Raw genomic sequence first — 24,541 nt, forward strand, 5'->3', positions numbered from 1 at the left:
TTTTTTATATTTAAAAATTGCGTAAAAATACTATAAATCATGATAATTGACAACATAAAATATGTTTTGAAAAAGATACAAAAAATTCCATTGATTCTTGAAGTTAATCTATCGTAAAAATACTATAAATCATGATAATTGACAACATAAAATATGTTTTGAAAAAGATACAAAAAATTCCATTGATTCTTGAAGTTAATCTATCGTAAAAATACTATAAATCATGATAATTGACAACATAAAATATTTCAAAAATAAATACATTTTAAAAAATTTGATTGATTCTTGAAATTAATCTATAGTTAAAAATTATGTATAAAATACAATTAATCGTGATAATTGACAACTTAAAATATTTATTAAAAAACAGGAAAAAAATTGACTGATTCTTAAAATTAAATCGTGATAATTGACAACATAAAATTGTTCAAAAATGTTGTATGTGGGTAGTCTTATTGTGCCTTGAATAGCGTCAAAGAAGTACATGTTTGTGAATAAAAAAAAACTTATTCCTTTATCCACGCAAACAATCGCTTCAAAAACTTCGTTATTAGCCCCAAAACATACCATTTATGTTATTGGGCCTGTGCATAGCACGGGCAACAAAATCTAGTATATGATAATAGTAATGTTCTTATCATGTTTGCAGCATGACAAAAACTTGCCTTTTTTATTATTTTTCCTTGATATCTTATTATATGGTGACTTTAGAATATGAAAGAAAAAAATGAGGTAACAGTGTGCAATAATTTTAGAGAGTTGAGGTTTTTGGTCAAGCGTTTAGAAAGAAAAAAAAAGTATTTTTGAGTTGTAAAGTAAGCTTAAGAAAATATTGTAGTTTTTTCTCCCAAGTACTTTCGGAACCTTGGCCAAGAAAAAGTGATTTTCAAAGTGATGAGTCAAACACAAATTTGCTTGGATCCAAAAAAAACCTCAAAAAAGTATTTGTATAAAAAAAACTACTTTTCAAAATGGGTAAATTTTGAAAATTTGACCAAACAGGTTGTAATTTAGCATGTTTAGGTAATAAAATGAGGTAACAATATGCAATAATTTAAATCATGATTAAGTTCTAATAGTTCGAAAATCACTTCGAATCATTATTTTAATCATGATTAGTCAACAGCGTGCAACTTTGAAACTCTAATTAGCCGCCTCTATGGCCTCTCTCAACAGAAAAGTTGAAACAATTATTAACCAACTAATCAGTAAATTAAATTAATTAAACAAAGAAGCGGTGATAGACCTTTATTAATAAAGATTTGTTTGGTTGAAGAGATTTGGAGTTATTTCCGATATAAAACTCATACCAAAATTATGAATTTATTATCTCATATAAAAGATGAAATTATTTATTCCGATAATAATCACAAAATTATAATCAACTTAAACGACTCGTGTTATCGAAAATCAAATAATGGATCACCTCCTTAAGATGCTTTCAAAATCCACTTCACATTTCACATCCAAGAGATGTAGCCTAGTAGTCCACAAAGTTGCTCGGTAATTATGAGTCTCAAATTCAAATCTCAACGTAGATAAAATAAAATAAAATATTAGGGGTGTATGTAATAGGATTGAAGAAAATATTTTCTAAAAAACAAGTGTTTGGTGTATGTGTTAGTGAGAGGTAGTGTAATTAGTCCAGGTGTGCCTGACTATTATTTTAATAAAAAAGTTTTTCTTTTCATAATCTGTTTAAGAGGAATATTGAACATGACTTGTTGATTCTAAAGTGGTGGGCAGGAAAACTCAACTATGTCAATCAAATAAATGTATTATTATTATTTTTTGTATCAACTATGTTGAGGCTCAAAGGCCTTAAGATTGCCAATTCAAAAAAAAATAGAGTCAAAATCCATGAAAGGCCTATTTTCATTATGCATTTGCTGCCAATTTCTCTTCATTTTACTAACTTCTGCAGCATTAGACACAATCACTACAGATAAATCCATTAGAGATGGTGACACAATTGTTTCAGCTGGAGGGATTTATGAGCTTGGATTTTTCAGCCCTGGAAATTCGAAGAATCGTTACGTTGGCATATGGTACAAGAAAATATCAACTGGAACTGTTGTTTGGGTTGCCAACAGAAACATTCCACTGAATGACAATTCAGGAGTGTTAACACTCAATCCCAATGGAATTCTTGTACTTGTTGATAAATCGAATGTCTCAATTTGGTCATCAAACTCATCAAGATCGTTAAAGAATCCAAAAGCACAGCTCCTGGATTCCGCAAACCTTGTTGTCAGTGATGGAAATGATAGAGGCCTGGAAAATAATTTCGCGTGGCAGAGTTTTGATTATCCAGGAAATACTTTGTTACCTGGCATGAGGATTGGAAAAGATTTGGTCACGGGAATGGATTGGCATGTAACGTCATGGAAGAGCATGGATGATCCAACTCCTGGTGAATATGTAGATGGTCTTGATTCTCATGGATATCCACAATTGTTTGTGTGGAAAAATTCATCTGTAGTATTTAGCTCAGGGCCATGGAATGGTATTGCATTCAGTGGTAGTCCTAATAATAAACCAAATACATATTACAGTTTCGAGTTTGTTATTAATCAACAGGAAATTTACTACACATATACAATTAGGAATGACTCCATTCCCACCAGGGTGGTGCTCAATCCGTCTGGTGTGCTAGAACACCTAATATGGATAGAGCGCAGTCAGAGCTGGTTTCTCTACTTGACAGCACAATTTGATAATTGTGATCGTTTTAGTTTATGTGGACCTTATTCAAGTTGCAACATCAATAACTCCCCTCCATGTGACTGTTTGAAAGGTTTTGAGCCTAGGTTTGTATTTGTTACACTATCTGATCATCTCACGTTAAGCTGTCAGAGAAAGCACACATTGGACTTTTGATTACTTACTTATGTTTTCACACGCCCCTCATGTGTGTGCTTGATTCTTTTTTTGTTACCTAATTATGTCTTCACAGGTATCCTCAAGATTCTGCAACAGAATGGTCTAGTGGTTGCGTTAGGAGAACTTCTTTGGATTGTACCCATGATGGTTTTCTTAAATTTACGGGTATCAAGATGCCTGATTCTAGAAACTCCTGGTATAATGAGAGCATGAACCTTGAAAATTGCGAGAAAATGTGCTTGGCTGATTGCAATTGTACAGCCTACTCAGATCTTGATGTTAGAAATGGCGGAAGTGGATGCTTACTGTGGTTTGGAGAACTCATTGATATACGAGAGTTCAGCCAAAATGAACAAAACCTGTTTGTGAGAGTAGCTGCTTCAGAATTAGGTAATGTCCCCACTCTGCACCATTCTCTCGTCTTAACAATATAAATACACAACTCTTAGAATTGAAGGAACTCTACTATCTTATTTACTTGATAGACATTAAAATTGTTTATCAGCCATTAAATGGCTGCACATCTACAATAGTTTCCCCTTAAGGAGGGAGCTGATAATCTAGTACGAACGTATCCATCTAGTAGTGCTGTACTTGCATTTGCCTCTCAGATCATCCACTAGTCCCCTTTGTTGCAGACTTTATTTTGTATAGAGTTTGACACTAGCAGCTATATTCAGAATGAATAACCATATAGGAGAGCAAAGATTGTTGCGTAACAGTTTCCTCCAAGGGATTTTAGGAAAGCTGCCTCTCAGCTTCTGATGTGCTAGACCTTATGGAAGATCAAGGATGTTAACAGCGGGGGATGGTCGTACACACTCTATCCTTTAATAGTTACTGATTAGCAAGTCTGCGGGGTTTCATAGAAAAATAAGAAGTAATACAATCAATGCAATTCATTACTGATATGGCCAACTCATATGTAAATTGAACATATTCAGACAGGAAGGGGAGGAGAAAGAGGTCAATCCTGATTGGTGTCATTTCAGCAGCAGTAGCAACATTTATCCTCAGCCTTTTAGCTTGGTTTTACTTCCGAAGAAGGAAAAGAAGAAGAGGTATATATATACTTGAGATACTCTTGTCTTTCTGGCTGACATTGTTGGCCTTTTACCAATTCTCATTGATATCATGTTTGAGGCGGGCGAATGTATATTGACAGGTTTAGAAGTTGAAAATGAGGAAATGGAGCTTCCATTGTTTGATTTAGTAACTGTTACTAGTGCCACTGAGAACTTCTCTTCTGCTAATGTGATTGGAGAGGGAGGTTTTGGACCCGTTTACAAGGTAAATCAACTTTGATCCTCAATGTCTAGCAAGAAGTGGCATCTTTGACTCTTGATAGAAAATTGCAGGGTATCCTACCAAATGGACAAGAGATTGCAGTAAAGAGGCTATCAAAGCATTCTGGACAAGGCTTTCAAGAGTTAAAAAATGAAATCGTTCTCATTTCCAAGCTGCAACATAGAAACCTTGTCAAGCTATTGGGTTGCTGCCTTGAAGGAGAAGAAAGGATGCTAATCTATGAGTTCATGCCCAACGCTAGCTTGGACTATTTCATTTTTGGTCTGATTTTCATGATTCATTAACTAAATACTACTTGATATGTCCTCAATATCTCTGCATCACTCAACGATTAGTTCCACATTGTGCAGATACAAACAGAAAAGCTTCACTAGCATGGAAGAATCGCTTTGAAATTGCTATGGGAATATCTCGAGGTCTTCTTTACCTTCACCAGGATTCAAGATTACGAATTATTCACAGAGATCTCAAGACCAGCAACATTTTATTAGATAGTGACATGAATGCAAAGATTTCTGACTTCGGCCTTGCCAAAATTTTTGGTGGAGATCAAGTGGAAGGAAAAACTAAGAGAGTAATAGGGACATAGTAAGTTTCTACACATCTTCAAATCATAGAATCTTTATTACATTCAATCAGTACATGAGCATAAATATATTGAGTTGATGCAGTGGATATATGTCCCCGGAATATGCTGTTGATGGGAAATATTCAGTAAAATCAGATGTATTCAGCATTGGCGTAATCATTCTTGAAATAGTCAGTGGCAGAAAGAACAGGAAATTTCGTCATTTGGAGCATCATCACAATCTTTTGGGACATGTAAGCACAAAACTTCATTCCCTTAATTCCCTCTCAACTTCCTATTGTAAATACATTTGTATAAATGTGTTGTTCTGTTTGTAATCTAGGCATGGTTACTTTGGAGTGAAGGCAACGCGATGGGACTGATAGATGAATGTTTGAAAGAATCATTTTCAGAATCTCAAGTGTTGAGATGCATCCAAGTTGGTTTGTTATGCGTCCAAAAACTCCCCGAGGATAGGCCTACCATGGCATCAGTAGTTTTCTGGTTAGGCAATGAAGGCCTGGTTCTTCCTCAACCAAAGAAACCTGGTTTTTTTATTGAGAGGAATTCAACGGAATCAGCAGAGTCATCTGATGAAGGATATCTAAGTAACAACGTATCGATAACAGTCCTAGAGCCAAGATAGACATAAATTCCAACAATTGTAACTTTTGAAATGTATCCACTTTGTCCTGTTTTTGTCAACAGTATTAGTGTATATATGGACTATATCATGAGGTGCATTGAGGAAGATAGTCTAGTATTTCTGTTTTTCATTGACATGTGTATTCTTCGATACTATAATAAACGTAACGAATTGGCCTATTCTGAATAACTTGTAAAAATCATGTCTCCGCTGCTGACCATCAAAATTGCAAACTATATGTACATATGAATAAGAAGTTGAGTCATTTTTGCATATGTACACTCAAGTTATGGATGATTGTATATATGAAGAAGATACTATTATAATTGAAAGGAAGTTGCATTGAAATTTCCTGTTCTCCCTGTGGGAAGCAACAAATATGATGGTTCATGTTTTTGTCCCTTTAATTTTTAGCCTTTTACTAACTTTATTTAATCATACCTATAGTTTGTGTTGTCTTGTGGTTTAAGGAAACACCCAGGAATATTCATGTACTTGCTGTGTATACAGTGTCCCAAAATACTTAGATCATAATTAGTGTCTTTTTGCAATCTTACAAATTAGTGGCATTACTAAATCCCCTCCAAAAATTATAAAGTATTGTGCTAGCAAGTGTTATATAGTTTGTAATATTGGAGTAATACTATGGTTGAAATAACAGTTAGAGTATCATGACTGAAATAATTTGGGTACTACTACTAAAAAAAATGGAATTAGTGACAGATAAATTTTATAGCTAAATAGTAAAATACGTTGCTAATAATACTTATCAATAGATTTTCATTAGCTATGAGCAAAATAGCGACGAATCAGCAACAAAATTCATAGCTAATTTCAGTGTTTTGTTTTTAGTAGTATATATCACTGAAATAGTTGAACGGATGCTATTGAAGTAGTTTGGATAAATACTACTGTTGAAAGAACTATAAGAAACATGACTTTTTCAAACAAAGTGTCTGTTTCAACCGTTTATGTTCGCTATAAATAGAGACGTCAATTATTCTATATCGATCACTTTTAATTCAACTGGTAATATGTGTGTTGTATCCAAAGGAGCATTGTCTAATAACCCTATACTCTTTTAAGACAGTAATTATATCACGTCTCAAGCCTTTTCTTCGTCTATTTTTGCTAACAGTAGATAGGGTTATTGCATAGGGTTACTAAATGCAAGTAAAAGCCAGAAAAGTGTCACATGATGCACTAATAATCTTGGCAATATACAAAATAATGATTAATATTAATTCGATTTTTTATCTGAGAGTGTTATAACAATGGTCCCCCTTTGTGTAATGCACGAAGGTAGCTGAGTCATAGTTTTTTTTATCGCTATATTCTTACGATAGCAATGTGGATTAACAACTAGAAAAAATTGGCTAAAAAAGAAAATAATTTGATCCTCAATTTTTATCTTGCAGTATTTTTTTTGTGTGCTGGTAAATTGCTTATTCAATTACTCTATTAGCTTACAATATATGTGATATTATTTTTCTTATTAGTATATTTTAATAAGAATAATATTTTTTTATATTTAAAAATAATTCAATTCTAAACTTTCCATATTTTGTAAGACAAATGTTATGATATGTTTCACAATTAACACTGTAAATTTCAGAAGCTTGTTTTATTTGTTAAATTTTACGATGAATCAAATTATATCACACAAATTAAAACGAAGAACGATATACAACCAAAACACAGAGAAGATAGATTGTGACTCAACGTAGAAAACATTCAGTACGTACGTTACCTTCCATTTCCGTATTTCTAGTTTTAACTCTATCGAAAAAACTATTAAAGATGAATTTTGAATTATATAGTGTTTTATATATTAGAGAAAACACAAATGGTCACCTTTTTAGTGTGGACCACGGCTGTCAAGTCTTTCTTTTTTTTTACCCTCCTCCCGTAGGAGCTCCCACCCTTTTGCTTCCTTAGTGACTCGAACTCGACGGTCAAGTGTCAATAATATGGTTCGATCAATATTTTTTTTTAAAAATAATATCATACTAATTTGTTCGATTACTCTGTCATACATAATCAAAATTATATTTTTTAAACTGTCCCAATCATTTCAATCGATTTTTCTTTGATATGGATTCAATAATTTTTTTTATCATATTAGAAAAGACGTTAGGTAAGAATCACAATTTTCTTAGAATATCTGATTTGTTACATTAAGCAATAACAAACTTTGATATAACACACAAAGTGCATCTTATCATCTAAAATTAATTATATACGAAAGTGATGCTCTACAAAATATGACAAAGTTCATATAATTACTAAACTCAAATAAATATTTAAATTAAGAGCAATTTATTGTCTTAATCTTTTTGGCAATTTACATAAATATATATTTGCATAATATAATTATATAAGTTATACTATCCTTAAAAAAAAATAGTTACACGTGAACAATATGTAGCCAAAGTGCCAAACACTCTAAGCTTGTTTATAAAAACAAAAAAATCTCCATTAACTTTTTATAAGGTTATAAATTTTACATCAAAACCTACAATTTTAATTAAATTAAAAATCTAATAATTAATTCGAGTATAAGTTTGATTTGATCAGTTTGGACGATTTTTAAATTTGTTTTGACACCCCTAACTGTGATGTGGCCTTAAAAAGTGTACTACAATTAATAAAAAATTGTGTCCACAAATTTTCAGCTTCTTTAAAATGTTGTACTTATTATTTTCTTTATCCACTTCTGTTTAAGTATAAGAAAAAAAATATTTCGATTTGCCCAAAAATATAATGGGACATTTAAGTTGAATGGAATAAGAAGTAGAAAGTACAACCTTAAATAGGAGATTGAATTTGAATTCCCTCTTTTTCTTAGATCAAGATCTTGGTTGGTTTAAAAGCTGTTATGTTGGCATTACTATATATTCTAAACCATAAATTTTGTCATTGAGAATTTTGAATTTATGAGTTTCGAATTGGAAGAAAAATATAACGATTTATAATTAAGTTCTGAATAAATTATCTATACAGATTAAGTCAATTTCTTGACATAAATATATAATTTTGATCAAAATTACTGAATTTTGTTGCACGGTGAAAAAACACCAACAAATTCTATGTCCACATGTGACTTTGAGGATTTGCAGCAACATCTTTTTGTTCTTAACTGATTATTTCCACGTTTCTTTTAATTTCTATTTTCTAGTTTTGTTTTTTGTCTCATATTTATTGATTTTATTCTGCTTTAAATCATTTATTCTCTATGTCTGTGGAACATTAATTATTGATTCAGATTTGAAACGCCAACGAATAAATTAAGGCTTCTATTTATTAATAAAGGTGTAAATATTGTCCATCTCTAAATTCTGTTTTTTTTATAAAAAAAAAAAACGTAAAGGACAAATCACACTAGCTAGCAAAGATATATAGGCACTTAATTATTAATTCAGATTTAAGAATATTAATTATTGTGTATGGAATAATGGAAATGTGCAGAAGTTGCCCTAGCTAGTAGAAGCAATTATTGAAATGTTATCCCATTACACATGCATGTACCCTACAAAAACACACGTACACATTGTTATCATTTACGTCACGGTAGTCAGCCAGTGGCGGAGCCAGGATTTTTAGTAAGGGAGTTCAAAATCTAAAAAAATAGACACACGAAGTAGTCGAAGGGGGTTCGACATCTACTATATATACCTAAAAAATTATTTTAATCATGTATAAATCATATAATTTTCCGCCGAACGACCCCCCTCATTGTAAGGTGGCTCCGCCACTGTAGTCAGGTACACAAAGCATCCCGCATTAGCAGAGTTAGTTCAGGGAAAGATCGCACCCCAAGGGATCAGATTTGGTGTAGACAGTCAACCTAATGCAAACATTTAGTGACTGTATTTCCACAACTCAATCATGTGACCTAGCTATAGCTCACATGGACAACGGAGACAACTTTACCGTTACTCCGAGGCTCTTACAACCCATCGTTATCATTCAAATCTAAGAAAATCAAGAAAGAGTAGTGTGTGTGAGGTTTTCCTGTAAATCTCACTAAAAAACAACTCCTTTTTCATAAGTGTACTGTGCTTTCAAATGATTCCTCATGCAACTTCCAGGAAGGATAGAATCTTACAAGCCAACAACTTTACAACCTCCACACATTAATTTCTTTCACTATATATATATACACACACACACATATATATACACACACAAAACATACACACAAACACATATTTCTTTAGTGACCGCGAAAAATGGAAGATCCTTATGGATTTGAAGATTATTTCCCTTCAATGATGGAGAGATTAGGCGCGGAAGGATTCATGAGGGAGCTTTGCAATGGATTTTGTTTACTTATGGATGTGAGTATAGGGCTAATAACATATGAAAGTTTGAAGAGAAACACTATGAATCTTGGTTTAAATGATTTAAGAGATGATGAGTTGATTTACATGTTGGCTGAAGGAGATTTGGATGGTGATGGAGCACTTAATCAAATGGAATTTTGTATTCTCATGTTTAGATTGAGTCCTGGTTTAATGGATGGATCTAAGCAATATATGGATGATGTGGGGCTTATTCATTTCCAACCCTAACTAGGTTAATTTTTATTAATTCCTTAATTTGTGTGTTTTATTGATGTAACTTGTATTAATATCATGAGAGATATGATGATGATCTTATGCCAAATAAATAATTCTCCATGTATATCTATTTGTGTGTGTTTATTGATTTGAAGGAGTGATGATTATTAATTATCATACTACAATATCAGGTATTTCCAATTTCATAATGTTTCATCTTTTGTACGTTTGTTCGGTGAAATAACGAAGGATATGCCTTATTAATGGAGAAGAGATGAAAGGGTTTGTTATATGTTGTTTAGGTCGATTAGAAGGTATAAAAACATCTCGATTCTTTTTATATTATTTTATTTTGGGATGGATCTTATAAGCAATACATGGATGATTAATTTGGGGATTATGATTCCCAACCCTAGTTTAATTAATTTATATGTTTCTATGTAACTTGTACTAATTAATATCACGAGGAGATGGTATCTTATGCCTAATTCTCCATGTATATCGATGTGTGTGTCTTAATTTGAAGGAGTGATGATTAATTAATTATCATACTACATGTATTTCGATTTCATAATGTTTCTCATCGTTGTTCAGTGAAATAGTGAAGGATATTTCATTACTAATGAAAAAGAAATGAAACGATATGTTATATGTTGGAAATGAAATGATTTGTTATATGTTGTTTAGATCGATCAGAAGATACGAAAACATCTCATTTCTTCTTTATTTTATTTGTTTTGGATGGATCTTAGTAATAAATGCATGGATGATTTGAATTGGGGCTTGTGATTTCTAACCCTAGTTTAATTTCTATGTTTCTATGTAACTTAATTATGTAGTAATATCATAACAGATATCTTATGCCAAATAAATTGTTCTCCATGTATACCTATGTGCCTTAATTTGAAGGAGTGATGCTCATTAATGATTATAAATTATATCAAGTATTTCAATTTCATAATGTTTCTATAGGTATCTTATGAGTAAAATAGTGAAGTATATTTCATTACTTCGACTTTGTGATGTTAGTATTCTCTCATGCTTTAGTTTTTTCTGTGTATAGTGAAGGATACTCAATTAGTAATGAAAAAAGTAGATGAACAGAATCTCTTATATGTTGTTCTTAGAGGTAAAAAAACATTATAAGTACAATTTGATATATACCACTTCATTAGAAAACTTTGAATTAAATCTTTGACACATTTTAATTCTATCCCGAGAAAAAATGGTGAAATCAAAATTTATATTAAGGTGATTCAAAATATAAAGAATTAAGCGAAGAAGATTCATTGTGTGTGTGTGTGTTTTGTCATGATAAAAGATATGGATAAAACTTTGTATAAATTAAAATACGTTGAATAATGGCAGTACATATCACTAAAGTACAAGGCATGCATTATATGCAGTACCAACAACCGAAGCTTCATCATTTTCTTAATAAGTATATCTTCTCACGTTTGCTTCAGAAAGCATGTTCCCGGAGACTGGGACGGAATCACGTAGAAGCAAGGGGTTCATTCAAAGTTTTTTTCGTAAAAAGTTATATTGTATATATAAAGTTGAATTTTTAGGCTTGACTTTTTGTTATGGTGATTTCTTCGTATTTTAAATTCCTTAGTAAATATTCTGACTTCACCTCTCAGTTGGAGATCATTTGAAAACAATTTAATATAATTTTAATTTCATTTTACCCTTATTAACAAACTTTGATAGTAACACAAATGATATGGTATATTTAAGAGCTTCTGTGAAGAGAATTCTTTCTTAAATTTGATTCGAGTTTAGATTAAAAATAATTTCAAATATCATTGCCTGATTTTTGCTTCTTTTTTTGTAGCTGAGTTAAGTACTAAATCAAACTTGTAGACTATTGTTTTTAATTTAAAACGTTTTTCTTGTTTGAAATAATGTTTTCTGTAATAAAAATGGACTGAATTTGGAATAATGTTTTCTGTAATAGTAAGGGAATAAAGAAAAGCATGTGTAAATATTAAAATCCAAAACAATACATTATATACATTGATAGTAGATATAGATAAATAATATTGCATTTCATTGTGATGAAAGTTGAAACCTCTTATATTCTTTTTTCTTTCAACAATATCCACTCTCATATTCAACATGTGCTCTATTGTCGTTTTTAATGGTCATGTAGTGTGGCCCCTGACATTACATCGAATTATTGATGTGTTTTTGGCTAAAATCATTCATCAACTATGACTCAAATTTGATGTACATTCTTATATTATCTAAGTTAGCAAAAAAAATTCTTATACTATCTAAAAAATAATAGAAATCATCCTATTTTTGTTAAGAAACTGATTGAACCAATAAAAAAAATAAAAATAAATGTGTTCATCATGTCTTAGCCATGACAAGAAGATCAAAGTTACCGAAAAAGAATAAGGATATGCATAGGAAATGAATCTTTCATTCTCAGAATTTAAATTTGTATATTGTTAGTTTTATTATGTTTTTTTGCATTATCAAGTAAATTGACTTGCAACAATACACAAGTCTTGAAATATTTATATAGTAGGTTCCGATGGTAGAAAGATTATGTAAAAATTCATTTTACAATGCAATTCACATTTTATACAATGTATAGAAATGTTCGAAATTTAGTGAAATTACGTAGCCGTTTAGTTATGAAAAAAAAATTAATTACTTTATTTGAAATTTTTGAAGTTGGAGTTGTATTTGGCCATACTTTCTACAAAGAATATTTAAAATTTGAATATATTTTATCTGAATATGATTTAAACACTCAATTTCCAAAAATTAGAAAAATCACTCAACTTGACTAGCTTGACCATGTTTACAAATATTCATTCGACTTGACACATTTTTTTGTTGGTGGCTGAGTTTCTTAAAAAAAAATAGACACAAGGATGAATGTTGAAACTTTTTGGATAGTTCAAAGATGTTTTTTGTTCACTTATATAACACAGAGATGTACTTTAGGTTTAAGTCATACTTCATAGATGATTTTAGCCAAAAACTCTTTTAAGTACAATTAAATTCAGGATCTAAAGTTCATGAATTATTATAATAATCAACATTAATAATATGGAAAAAAAATAGACAAAAGGATGAATCTTGCAACTTCTTGGATAATATAAGAATGTTTTTTGTTCACTTAAATAAAGAATGTATTTTAGGTTTAAGTCATACTTCATGATGATTTTAGCCAAAAACTCAATTATTGATTATTATTTTGTTGTGACTTGTGTTGTCAAAGCTAACTTTCACACACCTCAGCTAATTCCATGAGATACTTGTCAACCCCACCACCAACAAGAAGAAGTAACAAATAACTCTATCCATACCAAGGGTAGAACAGATTGAAAACATCACCTAGTATATTTTTTGTCTCTACTGACTCTTCTTTTATTTGAAATCTTTTACTCCATTTTTCTACAAAAATTATATTGCTGGTCAGGATTTCAAATGACTGTTAGGAAAGTAGAAACATTTATTTCAAATCATGATCTCAAATCATGTGTCCAAACACAGATCAAGACTTCATATGTTGATGCATAATACTACTAACATCCATCAGTACAAGCGATTTTCTAATGCATAACCAGACTGGTAATGACTAATGAGAAAAACACAAGCATATAGTGAAAGTGTCATGAAGAAGTTTTAGATTGCACAGCAAGTATCCAAAGGCAATCAAGTAACAATATTGTGAAGATGATAACCATAACAGATACAATCATCAAGAAGAGACCATAATAAGTTGATGTTGAGAGAGACAAGAGCTACAACAGTTCATATACATAAAATGACTCCAGGCGTCACAAAGGGCCTACTGGTTCTCGGGGAAGCTGGTCAATACAAGTGCAAACCAAGGGAAGACCTCGTCCACCTTCATTATGAATCTGTCAAAAAGAATCAAGAACATCTTAGCAAAGCACTAGGAGATGGGAATATTTTTTTATCAGTACAAGGAGTAGGGAGTAATTGAAGTCGTAAAATAATGGAGATGAGAATTAGTGAAGGAGCTACAAAAGTTAATTCAAATCTCTCAATAACCTTGAAAAGCAGACTCCACAAACTAATTAATGATACTCGAAGATCAACACAGTAAAAAAGTAATACAACTGAGGATGTGTTCAGCCAGGTTGCAACTATCTGCACGACAATTTCATTTCTTAACGGAATCTCACATACTCATTGATGGTGTGTTTTTCCCCTGTTTGGTTGGTCAAAATATTTTGAAAAACACTTTCTCTAGGAAAACAAATTCCTTATAATTCAGAAATTAATGCAAGTTTTGGAGATTTAAATAACATCCTTCAACTGTTCTCTCTTGTGTCAACTCTACTACATACAAGAATAAACTTCAGAAAGGTAAATGGGCAATTGCTTTCAATGTGACACAAACTTATTTCCTTAAATCTATGCAACTGCATCATAAATAGTCAAACAAGTAACTATCCTTGGAAAAGGGCCAGTGCAACTTCCATACTTGCCATCACTTGAAGAAGTTAAAATTATATAAAATGTGAGTAAATATGACACATATTGGTCCCATTCATTTCATTTCTTTCTTTTTCTGATGAAGTTAGATATATTCATTACTGGCATCAAGGATATGCAAAACCATTCATCGTATTTCATTAACTCCTTGACTAAAACCTGAAAAGGGATCAACCAAAAGAAACCACATCTTCCTGAATCAGTACTGCATTCTTAAAAGAACTGAAACCTGCTTCCTATCAAAATTGTCAGTGTTTCTGTGCAAGTAAACTTAATCTGATGGATAATAATAGCCTCAAAATGTCTACACCACTTTCCATGCTTACAGGAGATCTTTCTGGCTTAACAAGCACATGCACCATAGGGTTGTCTATCTTTTCATCACCCGGAACCAAAACACTCTTTATGTACACTTTCTCTTTCCCAACTAATCTTAAGGTAAGTTAATAGTTCCATGATAAGCATGTGGATGATAAAAAGAACAGCATCTAGAAGACTAGAGTAGAGCCAAATCATTAAAAAGATGGCCTTGGATTTTGCACACTTGGAAATGCCAAATTCAAGCATACATGTCGCTTGATAGACGACAAATTTAAAGAAGCGGCTTTGGACTTGGCATCTAATCTATCACAACTTCACCCTTCTTCTTTTTTTCCTTTCTCTTCTTCTTTTATTACTAGAATCAGATTTACGTCCAGTTCACTCATTGAAAGATGGTAATCCCCTTCAGAGAAAACCTATAGTCATGGTTAGGTAACAAACCAATGAAATATGTGACGAAACAACATTGCACGCCTTCACCTAGATATCTTGGGTAAGGAATTGGTTAATTCAAGATAACCCATAACTCCAACCATTTTTATCTTTTTGGACTTTCAACCCATAAGTCCAACCTTAAGTTGAGCTTAAACACTAAATTACTACAACAGGACATTTGGATCTAAAAGAGGATTAACTTTAGGATTAAACACATGTGACTGTTATTCTAAAACACGCTTACCCCGTGTTAATTCTCTCAGAACTAGGTACATGACTATCCCAAAGTAATTCCTTTTCGCATTTCAGATAATTTTTGTACCTAGGGTTCTTAGGTATGATGTCAATAACAGAGAAAACAATCATGACCAAATTACATTTTTCCCCAAATTATTACGGAAATCAGATTTCAGGAAATCAAGTCTATGAATCATAAAAGCATTAAGGTCATCCTTATATACTAAAAGAAACAGACTGCGACATGCCAAAATAGAACCGGTTATTTTTGTCAATCAAGGCAAATAACAGGAACAGAAACATAAACTAAACCTATTGAAAGATGGGGATGACAATGTAGTAGAAAAGCTTAGGAGGATGGAGGAACTAGCAATGGTCGGGGAGGCAAAGACTTCATTTTTTTCAGTTAGAATGTAGGAAGGAGGAATGCTGAATTTTGAATTCAGTATCCCCACTTACTTCCTTTCAACTTCTCAATTGATATTACTCCTACGTAGTTGAACTTAACTCTACAGTACTAAATTTTATCATCAAAAAGATAGATCAAACAATGTCTGATATCAAGCAGAAAATTAACAAGAAATCAGCCCTTGTACTCCAACCTGATTGTTCCATTAGGAACAGAGTTACTGTGAAAGGAGAAAATTATCAAGGAAGCACGACATTAAGTGATTGCTATTATACATGAAGATCATCAGAAACATAATAAAAGACTTAATAATGAAGAAATAAGCATAAAGAACAACATTCCATAATCCAAATAAACGAAATAAAGAGCACAAAGAAAAATGCTTACGGAGAAACATAAAATGAAAAATAGTAACAATCGGCATACCTTTTCGATCCTCAGAAGCATCATGATACTCTGCTTCCTCCTCATCTTCTTCAGCAGCTGAAGCAACAGAAACCACCGGCTCTACAACAGCATTTCCACCATCCTTATCATCGGGATACCTAACAACCACAACAGGACAAACACAGTGCCTAACACAATAATCACTAACACTCCCAAGTCTTCCATCACTTCCCCTCTTAGTAGCTCCAAATCCTCGACTCCCCATAATAACAGCACTAAGCCCTAACCTCTCAACCTCAAGACACAACCTCTCCCTCATATCATGATCCTTAACAATATGGATCTTAAACGGAATCTGAGCATCAACCAAAGGCTGAGCTAGATCAGCCGCTTTAGTAGTAGTAAACGTATCGAATTCATCCTCAAGCTTCCTCTGACTCTCCTCATTCTCAGTATCAACAATAGATAGATCAACAGATCCCCAATCAGCACCGTAGAGTACGGAAGTTGGACGGACGTGAACAAGGATAACAGCGTCACCAGGACGGAGGTACTGATTTACAGCCCACTTAACAGCGAAAGCAGACTCGTCGCTTAGATCGACAGCTATTCCGATCCTCCGCTGAGCTCCGGCGGTAGGGGTATCAGTGGTGGAAGGGGTGGTGGGTGGGGGAAAACGTGGAGAAGATGATTTGATTTTGATGTTAGCGAGACGGGGGAGATCGGAATCGGGGGTGGGGGGTGGGGGTTGTTGCTGCATTCTTATGGGAGTTGACCTTTTTTTTTGTATTGATTTTGTTTGTTTGATTTGATGCTTGTTTATCGCTATGGAAGCGAGAACTGCTCTATTTGATGATGATTTCGAAGAAGAAGAAGAAGGAATAAGAGAGAATCTAGAAGGGGAATAATTGATTAACTGTTGATTAGTGACAAAAGGTTCGTGTAGAAGCATGAGGTGGACGTGCCGGAGTGGTTATCGGGCATGACTAGAAATCATGTGGGCTCTGCCCGCGCAGGTTCGAATCCTGCCGTCCACGTTTTTTTTTTTTTCATTACTTGGATCTTAGGTAGAAAAACTGTTTTCGAAAGAAGTTGTCTGATCAACATTTAACGATTTTAAATAAGGATTTGTGTTTTTCTTAAATATCGGATGTGCTCTAGTGGTAATTACTGGAATCTTAGGTAGAAAGGTTGTTATTGAAAGAAGTTGTTTGATCAACATTTAACCATTTTAGATATGAATTTGTGTTTTTTTTAAATATCAAATGTGGTCTAGTGGTCAATAAAGATTCTTCAAGAAGTTGTCTAATTAACATTTAACAATTTAAAATATGGATTTTTGTGAGATGGCACATATCTAGTGGAATTGAACCCAAAAAATATTATATATAATCTAGTAAAAATCTTTATAGGGATGAGATGGATAAAAAGTAGGGTTCAATGGTGGCAAGGTTATAAGGATAGTCAAGGAGCGAGGGTTAGGGACTTTGTGTGAATGAGGAAAAGACAATGAATTTGAAATAATAATTCCTTCTACTTTTATTAGAGTCACAAGTATCGCTAGATATAGTGAAGTTTGTATAGCTAATCAATTGAACTATTAAGATTTTATGAGATTCAATGTGAATATCCAACATCAAGCGAGTACCAAAAAAAAAGCTTGAGTAGCCCTAAGTTTTACTGAGAGTATTAACACTCATTACATGCATGAGGGTACTTGAAGCAGAGCCACAAATTAAAGCAGCTAGCTAGCATGCAGGCTGCAAATAGCAGTAGCCACATCGATCTACTACTACAATGAGCCACCAGTCGAAGCTCATATATACACTACACTACTGACTACTTTCATGGATTTACACATATACGGTTTACTGACTACCTATTATTGCCTCTTTCCCATTCCTTTTTTGAACACTCACTTTTTACACTCCTATAAAGCATGCCTTCTTTTCGTTTATCTCAATTTATGTGATATCAGAGATAAAAAAAATAATTATTTTGACCATGAATTTTAAATACTATGAATCTCAATAATAATTTGAAATATTGAAAAGTAAAATAATTTACATATATACTCACTTATAGACTGCCATAAAGCACTTTTTCTTTTGGTTTTTTGAGTATCTGATCAGTATATTATGCTTGACTCCCATAAAGAGATACTCTTCAATTGTATTCCTTTTGGTTTAATTAGAGGCTACCCCTTTTAAGGAAATATACAAACTCTCTCTTTTGTAAATATATTAATTACCTACCCCCTTATTTAATTACACCCCCACTCCCCCACCCACCCCACCATAATAAATACTAGCTTGCTAGGGTTTTGGTAGATTATGCTTCCACTGGACTTGCAACAGATCAGGACATAGAGACAGGAAGGAGTTTATAGATTTTAGATTCTAGAAAAGGTAGGTTTTGGATAAGTTATTATACTATATTATAATCGTGATCTTCAGACTAGCTTACGTTATTATACATCTAAACTAATTTTATTGGGCACGACCCATGAGTGGAGCTAGGATTTATTGTTTGGATTTCTAGTTTTTTAATCTAGGTTGTTGTTTTCAATCCGTCCCGCATAGAATAGTTTGTTGTTTTCAATCCGTCTCACATAATTTGAAACAATTGATCATGAACTCCCAAAATATATATATAACAGTAAATATAAGATGTAGGAAAAAAATAGTGAAGCATCTACATCTCACTGACACAAAATCCCAATAGTAGAGAGAAAGAGATATAGATACAATAAAACCCCAGAAAATGTATTGCTCCATTTTGGAGAAGTAATAACAAGTAGTACTAGCTAATTCAGACAAACCAAAATGGTAAAAATAAAGTAGTGTTTGGGTCTTTCATCAGATAAATTTTCACACAAGTGTGAAAAGACAAAACTCAGAAAAATTAAACCATATTTTTCAAATGATTCTGTAGAAAAAAAACTAACAAGAAAGCTTCAGTGAAAGATCAATGGAACTGGTCGGTGTAGTTGTAGTATCTGCAGCCCAAGATATTGTAGTAACAGAAGAAACTTCACCATTAATAATATTTCCCGCTGCTGCTGCTGCAAATGAAGAAGATTCTGGTGAATTATAAGCACTCATCATCGTTGCTTCTTTCTCGAAACAACTTTTGTAATTATTAGTGCTTTTGCTGCTGATTTTTTCTGGAAAAAAATCATACTCCATCATTACTGCTCCTTCGTCCCATGACAACGCGGATGAACTTCCCTTTCTATGAATTGCCACAATCTCTGCGCCCTACAAATCACTTAGTTTTCAGTTTTTCGAAGTGAACAATTGTTGGAAAAAATTAGGGCTAGCTAGTTGCAATTTTATTTTATTTTACCTTTTGTAGATGGCTAGGTAAAGTGTATGAGTGAAGCAAAGGCTTTGTTCCAGAATCTTCCTTTTCTCTGATCATGTCCTCCGTATGAATGCTAATTTCTTCTCCATTGATCATGCGTTTCTTCTTATGAGAACGAAGAAGGAAAATGTGAACAAATTTACAAAATTATAAATTAAATTAAACTTTAATTTGAAAAAAAATGGAAGGAGAACAATTTGCATTTTATATACTCATACTTTGTTGCATGATCGGCACCGATCGGAGAAACATGAGTTGTTGCTGCTAAACAGATTTGGCATTGGATACAGCTCCTTCGATTTCTCAGCACTGGGCATAGAAGTTGCAAATCCGTAGAGATTCATTTGAGATTGAAACTGATGATGATCATGAGAAGAAATCATCAACTGATTTGTACTACTAGATCCAATAAACCCAGTATTAACAACTTTTTCTTGCATAAAAAAATCATTAGGGCTCACTGCACACAATTTGGGGAACTGAAGTACTGGTGAAGAGTTCAAAATAGAATTACTATAAATTCCAGGATCAACACCAGCACTAGCACTAGCACTACCACCGCCGGTAAATGATGAAAGAGGAGTAAAATTAGGGAAATTGTTATTAGAGTAGTACTGATTATGATGAACGGCATGGATAGTACTGTTTTTGATCTGATCTTGTACTCGAAGACGTTCGAGTTGTTCAACTCCCATGCCTCTTTGTGGTTGTTTCTTCTTCTTCTGGCCATTTTTACTCGACCTTCTACGTCCTCCCGTAGCGGTCTGGTTCATTGTTTGATGATTTTCCTGAGGAATGGGGTGATGATCTGAAGAAAACTGAAGAGAAGTAGCCATTTTCAATGGAACAGTAGTTGAAATTTGGTGAGTTGGTGGGAGTGGGGTGGTGGGGTGGAGGAGGCAGTAAGAAAGGTGTTTTTGGTGCAGAGAAAAAACACCAGAGAGACTATAGATGAGAAATGCAATAGAACATGGTCTGGCTAGCTATGGTGTTTTTATCTGTTAGTGATCTTGTTGTCTTTTATACACACATAATATGTGAATTTTTTTAAAAAATTTGTTTTTATTTTTATTTTTAACTCTGAGCAGAACTGGGAAAGTGATATATATAGTAGTACAATATAGATTAACAGTTATTTCTGCTGGTTTAAGTTTCTTTATTTTAATTTAAGTAATATACATCGTAAACTTTAGTAATAATTTTTATTTAAATGTCACATATTTAGAGGTATATGTAGATATTGTTTTGAATGATTTGTTAGTTGCTATGTTGTCTACATTCGAGTTTTTTATATTTGGATTTGCTGCTCTTGAGTCTAAAGATTTTTCAGAAATAGCCTCAATATCTTCACGAGCTAATGATAAAATATGTGTACACAATATTCTCCCCAAATCCGACTTATAGCATTTTACTAAATATGTGTTTTGTTGTTAACGGTGTAAAAAGTAATTTACATTGATAATATATAAAATTTAAAATCTTTTATTTATGAGTTTGATTAAGGTATGTATTAACGGTATAAAAATCACTATGTTAGCCCTTAAATGGGATTTGTAATATTTAAAAAGGAAAACATGACACCTGCTATAATAAATAAAAAGATGATCTAACAGTATAAAAACTTTTTACTCCGAAAGTATATAATATAATTAAAATTGTTTTATTTATCTATTTATGATCACTAATTATTGAACCTGGTTTCTAATTAGAATCAGAAAAGTAATATGTGATTTAATGATGTGATACATACCAAAAAAAAGTCTTTTGGACAAAACTAGTTATAATTATTTCTTGAAACTTTAATTATTTTTTCCGTTAAAAGAATCTTACAAAGAAAATTGCAAATTGAATTTAAAAGTAGTCAAGTATTCAACACGAATTATTATTGTTTCTTGTCCCTCAAATGATTAAAGAGTTTTAAAAACTTTTGAAGGATAAATTTACAGTTCTAATGTCAAACTTTCAAAATTTATTTATTTATTAAAATATTTTTAAAAAAAATCAATTTGTATCTAAAAGCTAAATTTTTTAACTTTTGAAAAACATCTTTTGGTACATGTACTATGTTAAGAGCATTTATTTTATTTTTCTTCTAAAAATTTAGCCAAACACTCATTTTCTAAAGCAAACATTTTTTGATATCCTAGAAGCTAGGAAAACTAGATGTAAATCTAAAGTTTACTTTATGGATTCACGATAATTCAAAAAAAGTTTACTTATATATAAGCATTAAAATGTTTATTAAAATCAGTTATCCACCATAGATTAATTTAAAATTACTATAAAAATTCATAAACTTGAGATATCAAATCGATCAAACATGCTAGTATTAGTCAAACTAACCACTAAGGTAAAGAAAAAAGAAAATTAAAAAGTAGTGAAGAACCTAAACAAACAGTTGTAATTCTCCATACACTACTTTTATTAAAACAGCAAAAGAGATGATTGTGTATTGTCAGTTGAGAACAAGTATATCAAATAAATGCAGTTTAAGAAAAAGACCTTATGGATATGTTTTTTAATTATATATATTGGGGTCCCCCTAGCTATATAATCTATGACTATAGTCTATATATATCTTACATAATTAGTAACAAATCATTGCAGAAATATTCTTTTTCAAGGTGAAAAAATAGCATACATAGACCCAAAAGTGTATACTCCTAGAAAGAAAAAAAACACCCAAAAATCTATCTTGTATTAGTAACAAACCATTGCTTCAACATTTTTTTTTTCAACATGAGAAAAATAATATATACTCAACAATAAGAAAGGTGTGTTTTTTGTATGTACACATTGACCTTAGCTACTCTCTTTTCTTGCACGTCAATATATATATATCGAGGGTTTAAATATAATTAATGTAGTAAAAATATATCTGCATCGAGTATTTATATCGAATCAATATAATTTATTATGGTTAAATGAATGAACTCTATAGTCAAACACACGGCATTCATATATTAGTTTGATGTGAATAAGTTTCTACCCTATCAATATTACATATATGGTTTTCACTTATTTACTGCATTTGTAATTTGGTATGTGATGGAAAGTGAAAATAACTTATATAATATGGAATTAATTATGAAATTTATCGGTAATTTCTAGTTAATTTGTCGCTAAATAGCTTATAGTTAAATAATTTTTTGCATAATTCATCGTCAATCAACATTTAAATAAAATTAGCATAAATTTTTTATTATTTAACTATGAAATTTCGTACGTCGCTAATTGTTTTCTTATAGTAAATGTTATTTTATATCACACATCATAACTTTGTTGGTCTATTTCCTTCCGGCACTAGGAGATAATTTCATTTTCGTTCTTGACTTTATCTTGAAAGTAATTTTAATTAGACCATATACTCAAAAATTGATAGGTATATACAATCCTTTTTTTGGTCAACAAATTTAGATACGTAAAATTTACCTATTTCACATTGAAACTCTATTAACGACAAGGATAAATACAAGAAATGAATTACTAACAAGTGGTGGTATTAAAAGAGTAGGGTAGTGGGTACACTATTAAAAAGAGAAGGACAAAAAAAGAAAGGCAAAAATAGCTAGCGTACTGTGAGTAAGATTAAGCTATTTTATAGGGATTGTCGTTGATTCTTTATTTCTAAATGGAAATGCCAAAATTGCCAACTCATTTTTCTTCATGTTATATTAGTGGAATATTAAAACAACAAAAAAAAAAATATGTCTGTCCTTGTGTTCTACATGCCTATCTACCTTTCAAAGTACCTTGCAAGTCATTTATTTTAAAATCTGCTAATTTGTCACGCTAATAAATAGTCTGCAATAAAAAAATATTAGCAACTTTTTGTTAAGTACTGTACTAATATGCCTTCATTTTATAAATTTAACTCCATTATACTTGTGTTGAGATGCGTGTATTTAGAGTGACCCTATCTTATAGATTTATAATGGTTAACCTATATACCATAAAAGAAGGTGAAGAACTCTTCTACAATTGATAGATATTAATTACCACGATCTCAATTTCCTTTTTATTGTCCTAAAAGAAATATTTTTAAAAAATTAAATCAATTTAACATGATTTTTTTTATTTAAAAAAAGTGCATTTTCCGTAAGAGACATATATGGGTTATATGCACAAATCCCAATAATTCCCAAACCATTTCCTTGCAGGGGGAAGAGATTTGTGTCTGAGAAAGCTCCAAAATCCACCGTGACTGCTCTTACCAGTACCCACCTAGGCACCAACCCACTCAATCACTATTGGGCCAAAACCCATCGGTGAATTTAATAACACTATCAACATTTTATTTAACATTAAATTTCGTTTATTTGGCAAAAGCATACGTTCATTCATATTTTTCATATTCAGCTAAATTATATTACATAAATTGAGACGAACGATATAATAGAGTATGAGGGGACCATGGATGGACTGTGTGTGGTCCCGGTGCCGGGTCTGAGTCTCGAGACTCAGATTCTCTTCCGTTAAATGATGAGGTTTTTACTGCAGATCTAGAAAGCTGGCTGATCCAGATGCCTCAATCCATCTAGCTCAGTCCTTCAATTGGCTGTGTGGTGGTGAGTTTTTATTTGTCAAAACAGCTACACAGTACTTTGGCCAGGACGGCGCTGTGTACTAATTGAAAGCCATGAGAAAGAAATTTTGATTCTGCCTCTAGATCTATTTTACTATCAGTAAACACTAGCAGCATCTCTTCTTCTTCTTCCCCATATTGCTTTTGGTAACTCACGCTTTTTGAGTTAAAAGATGCTAATTGTACAAAAGGTTAATTCCAGTATGTGTTGCACTTCTACTTAACTCGATTAAAATAATAAATTAAAGTGCAACCCTATTAAGCTTAGGATCTATCAAAAATAATTTTACTATTTTCTTTACGCTAGGATTACAACGGTGTCTGTTGTTACTGTTGTGCTATATTG

The 24,541-nt window shown here is 32.1% G+C and overlaps 3 protein-coding genes, 1 non-coding gene and 1 pseudogene across 4 annotated transcripts; 3 read left to right on the forward strand and 2 right to left on the reverse strand.

Annotated features, from left to right (window-relative positions):
• The window catches only part of LOC102593946 (uncharacterized), a 10,413-nt pseudogene extending 4,878 nt beyond the window's left edge, over positions 1-5,535 (forward strand).
• A 4,102-nt stretch (positions 5,536-9,637) lies between these two features.
• Positions 9,638-9,979, forward strand: LOC107063173 (calcium-binding protein PBP1). Its single transcript, XM_015314680.1, has one exon. It carries the CDS (start codon positions 9,638-9,640, stop codon positions 9,977-9,979), a length of 342 nt encoding a protein of 113 aa, XP_015170166.1.
• A 3,590-nt stretch (positions 9,980-13,569) lies between these two features.
• LOC102582800 (uncharacterized) lies at positions 13,570-17,158 on the reverse strand. Its single transcript, XM_006360058.2, has 2 exons — positions 16,284-17,158; positions 13,570-13,854 (listed from the first exon to the last, which is right to left on the reverse strand). The coding sequence occupies exons 1-2, from the start codon at positions 17,002-17,004 to the stop codon at positions 13,847-13,849; spliced, it is 729 nt and encodes a 242-aa protein (XP_006360120.1). The 5' UTR covers positions 17,005-17,158; the 3' UTR covers positions 13,570-13,846.
• Positions 17,159-17,199: 41 nt separating this feature from the next.
• TRNAS-AGA (transfer RNA serine (anticodon AGA)) lies at positions 17,200-17,281 on the forward strand. Its single transcript has one exon. It is a non-coding gene; the product is annotated as a tRNA-Ser (tRNA).
• A 1,807-nt stretch (positions 17,282-19,088) lies between these two features.
• LOC102594278 (uncharacterized) lies at positions 19,089-20,578 on the reverse strand. Its single transcript, XM_006360091.2, has 3 exons — positions 19,829-20,578; positions 19,593-19,715; positions 19,089-19,504 (listed from the first exon to the last, which is right to left on the reverse strand). The coding sequence occupies exons 1-3, from the start codon at positions 20,444-20,446 to the stop codon at positions 19,187-19,189; spliced, it is 1,059 nt and encodes a 352-aa protein (XP_006360153.1). The 5' UTR covers positions 20,447-20,578; the 3' UTR covers positions 19,089-19,186.
• Positions 20,579-24,541: the final 3,963 nt, after the last annotated feature.

This window comes from Solanum tuberosum, unplaced genomic scaffold (genome assembly GCF_000226075.1).
Source record: "Solanum tuberosum cultivar DM 1-3 516 R44 unplaced genomic scaffold, SolTub_3.0 scf00302, whole genome shotgun sequence".
NCBI lineage: Eukaryota > Viridiplantae > Streptophyta > Magnoliopsida > Solanales > Solanaceae > Solanum > Solanum tuberosum.

What these genes read in the sequence shown, in the direction of transcription:
- LOC107063173 (XM_015314680.1), top strand. Translation starts at nt 9,638, where the DNA reads ATGGAAGATCCTTATGGATTTGAAGATTATTTCCCTTCAATGATGGAG.
- LOC102582800 (XM_006360058.2), bottom strand. Translation starts at nt 17,004, where the DNA reads ATGCAGCAACAACCCCCACCCCCCACCCCCGATTCCGATCTCCCCCGT.
- LOC102594278 (XM_006360091.2), bottom strand. Translation starts at nt 20,446, where the DNA reads ATGGCTACTTCTCTTCAGTTTTCTTCAGATCATCACCCCATTCCTCAG. An exon ending in GGTGCCGATCATGCAACAAA is followed by an intron (nt 19,716 to 19,828) that starts GTATGAGTATAT and finishes CGTTCTCATAAG; the next exon opens with AAGAAACGCATGATCAATGG. An exon ending in TACCTAGCCATCTACAAAAG is followed by an intron (nt 19,505 to 19,592) that starts GTAAAATAAAAT and finishes AGTGATTTGTAG; the next exon opens with GGCGCAGAGATTGTGGCAAT.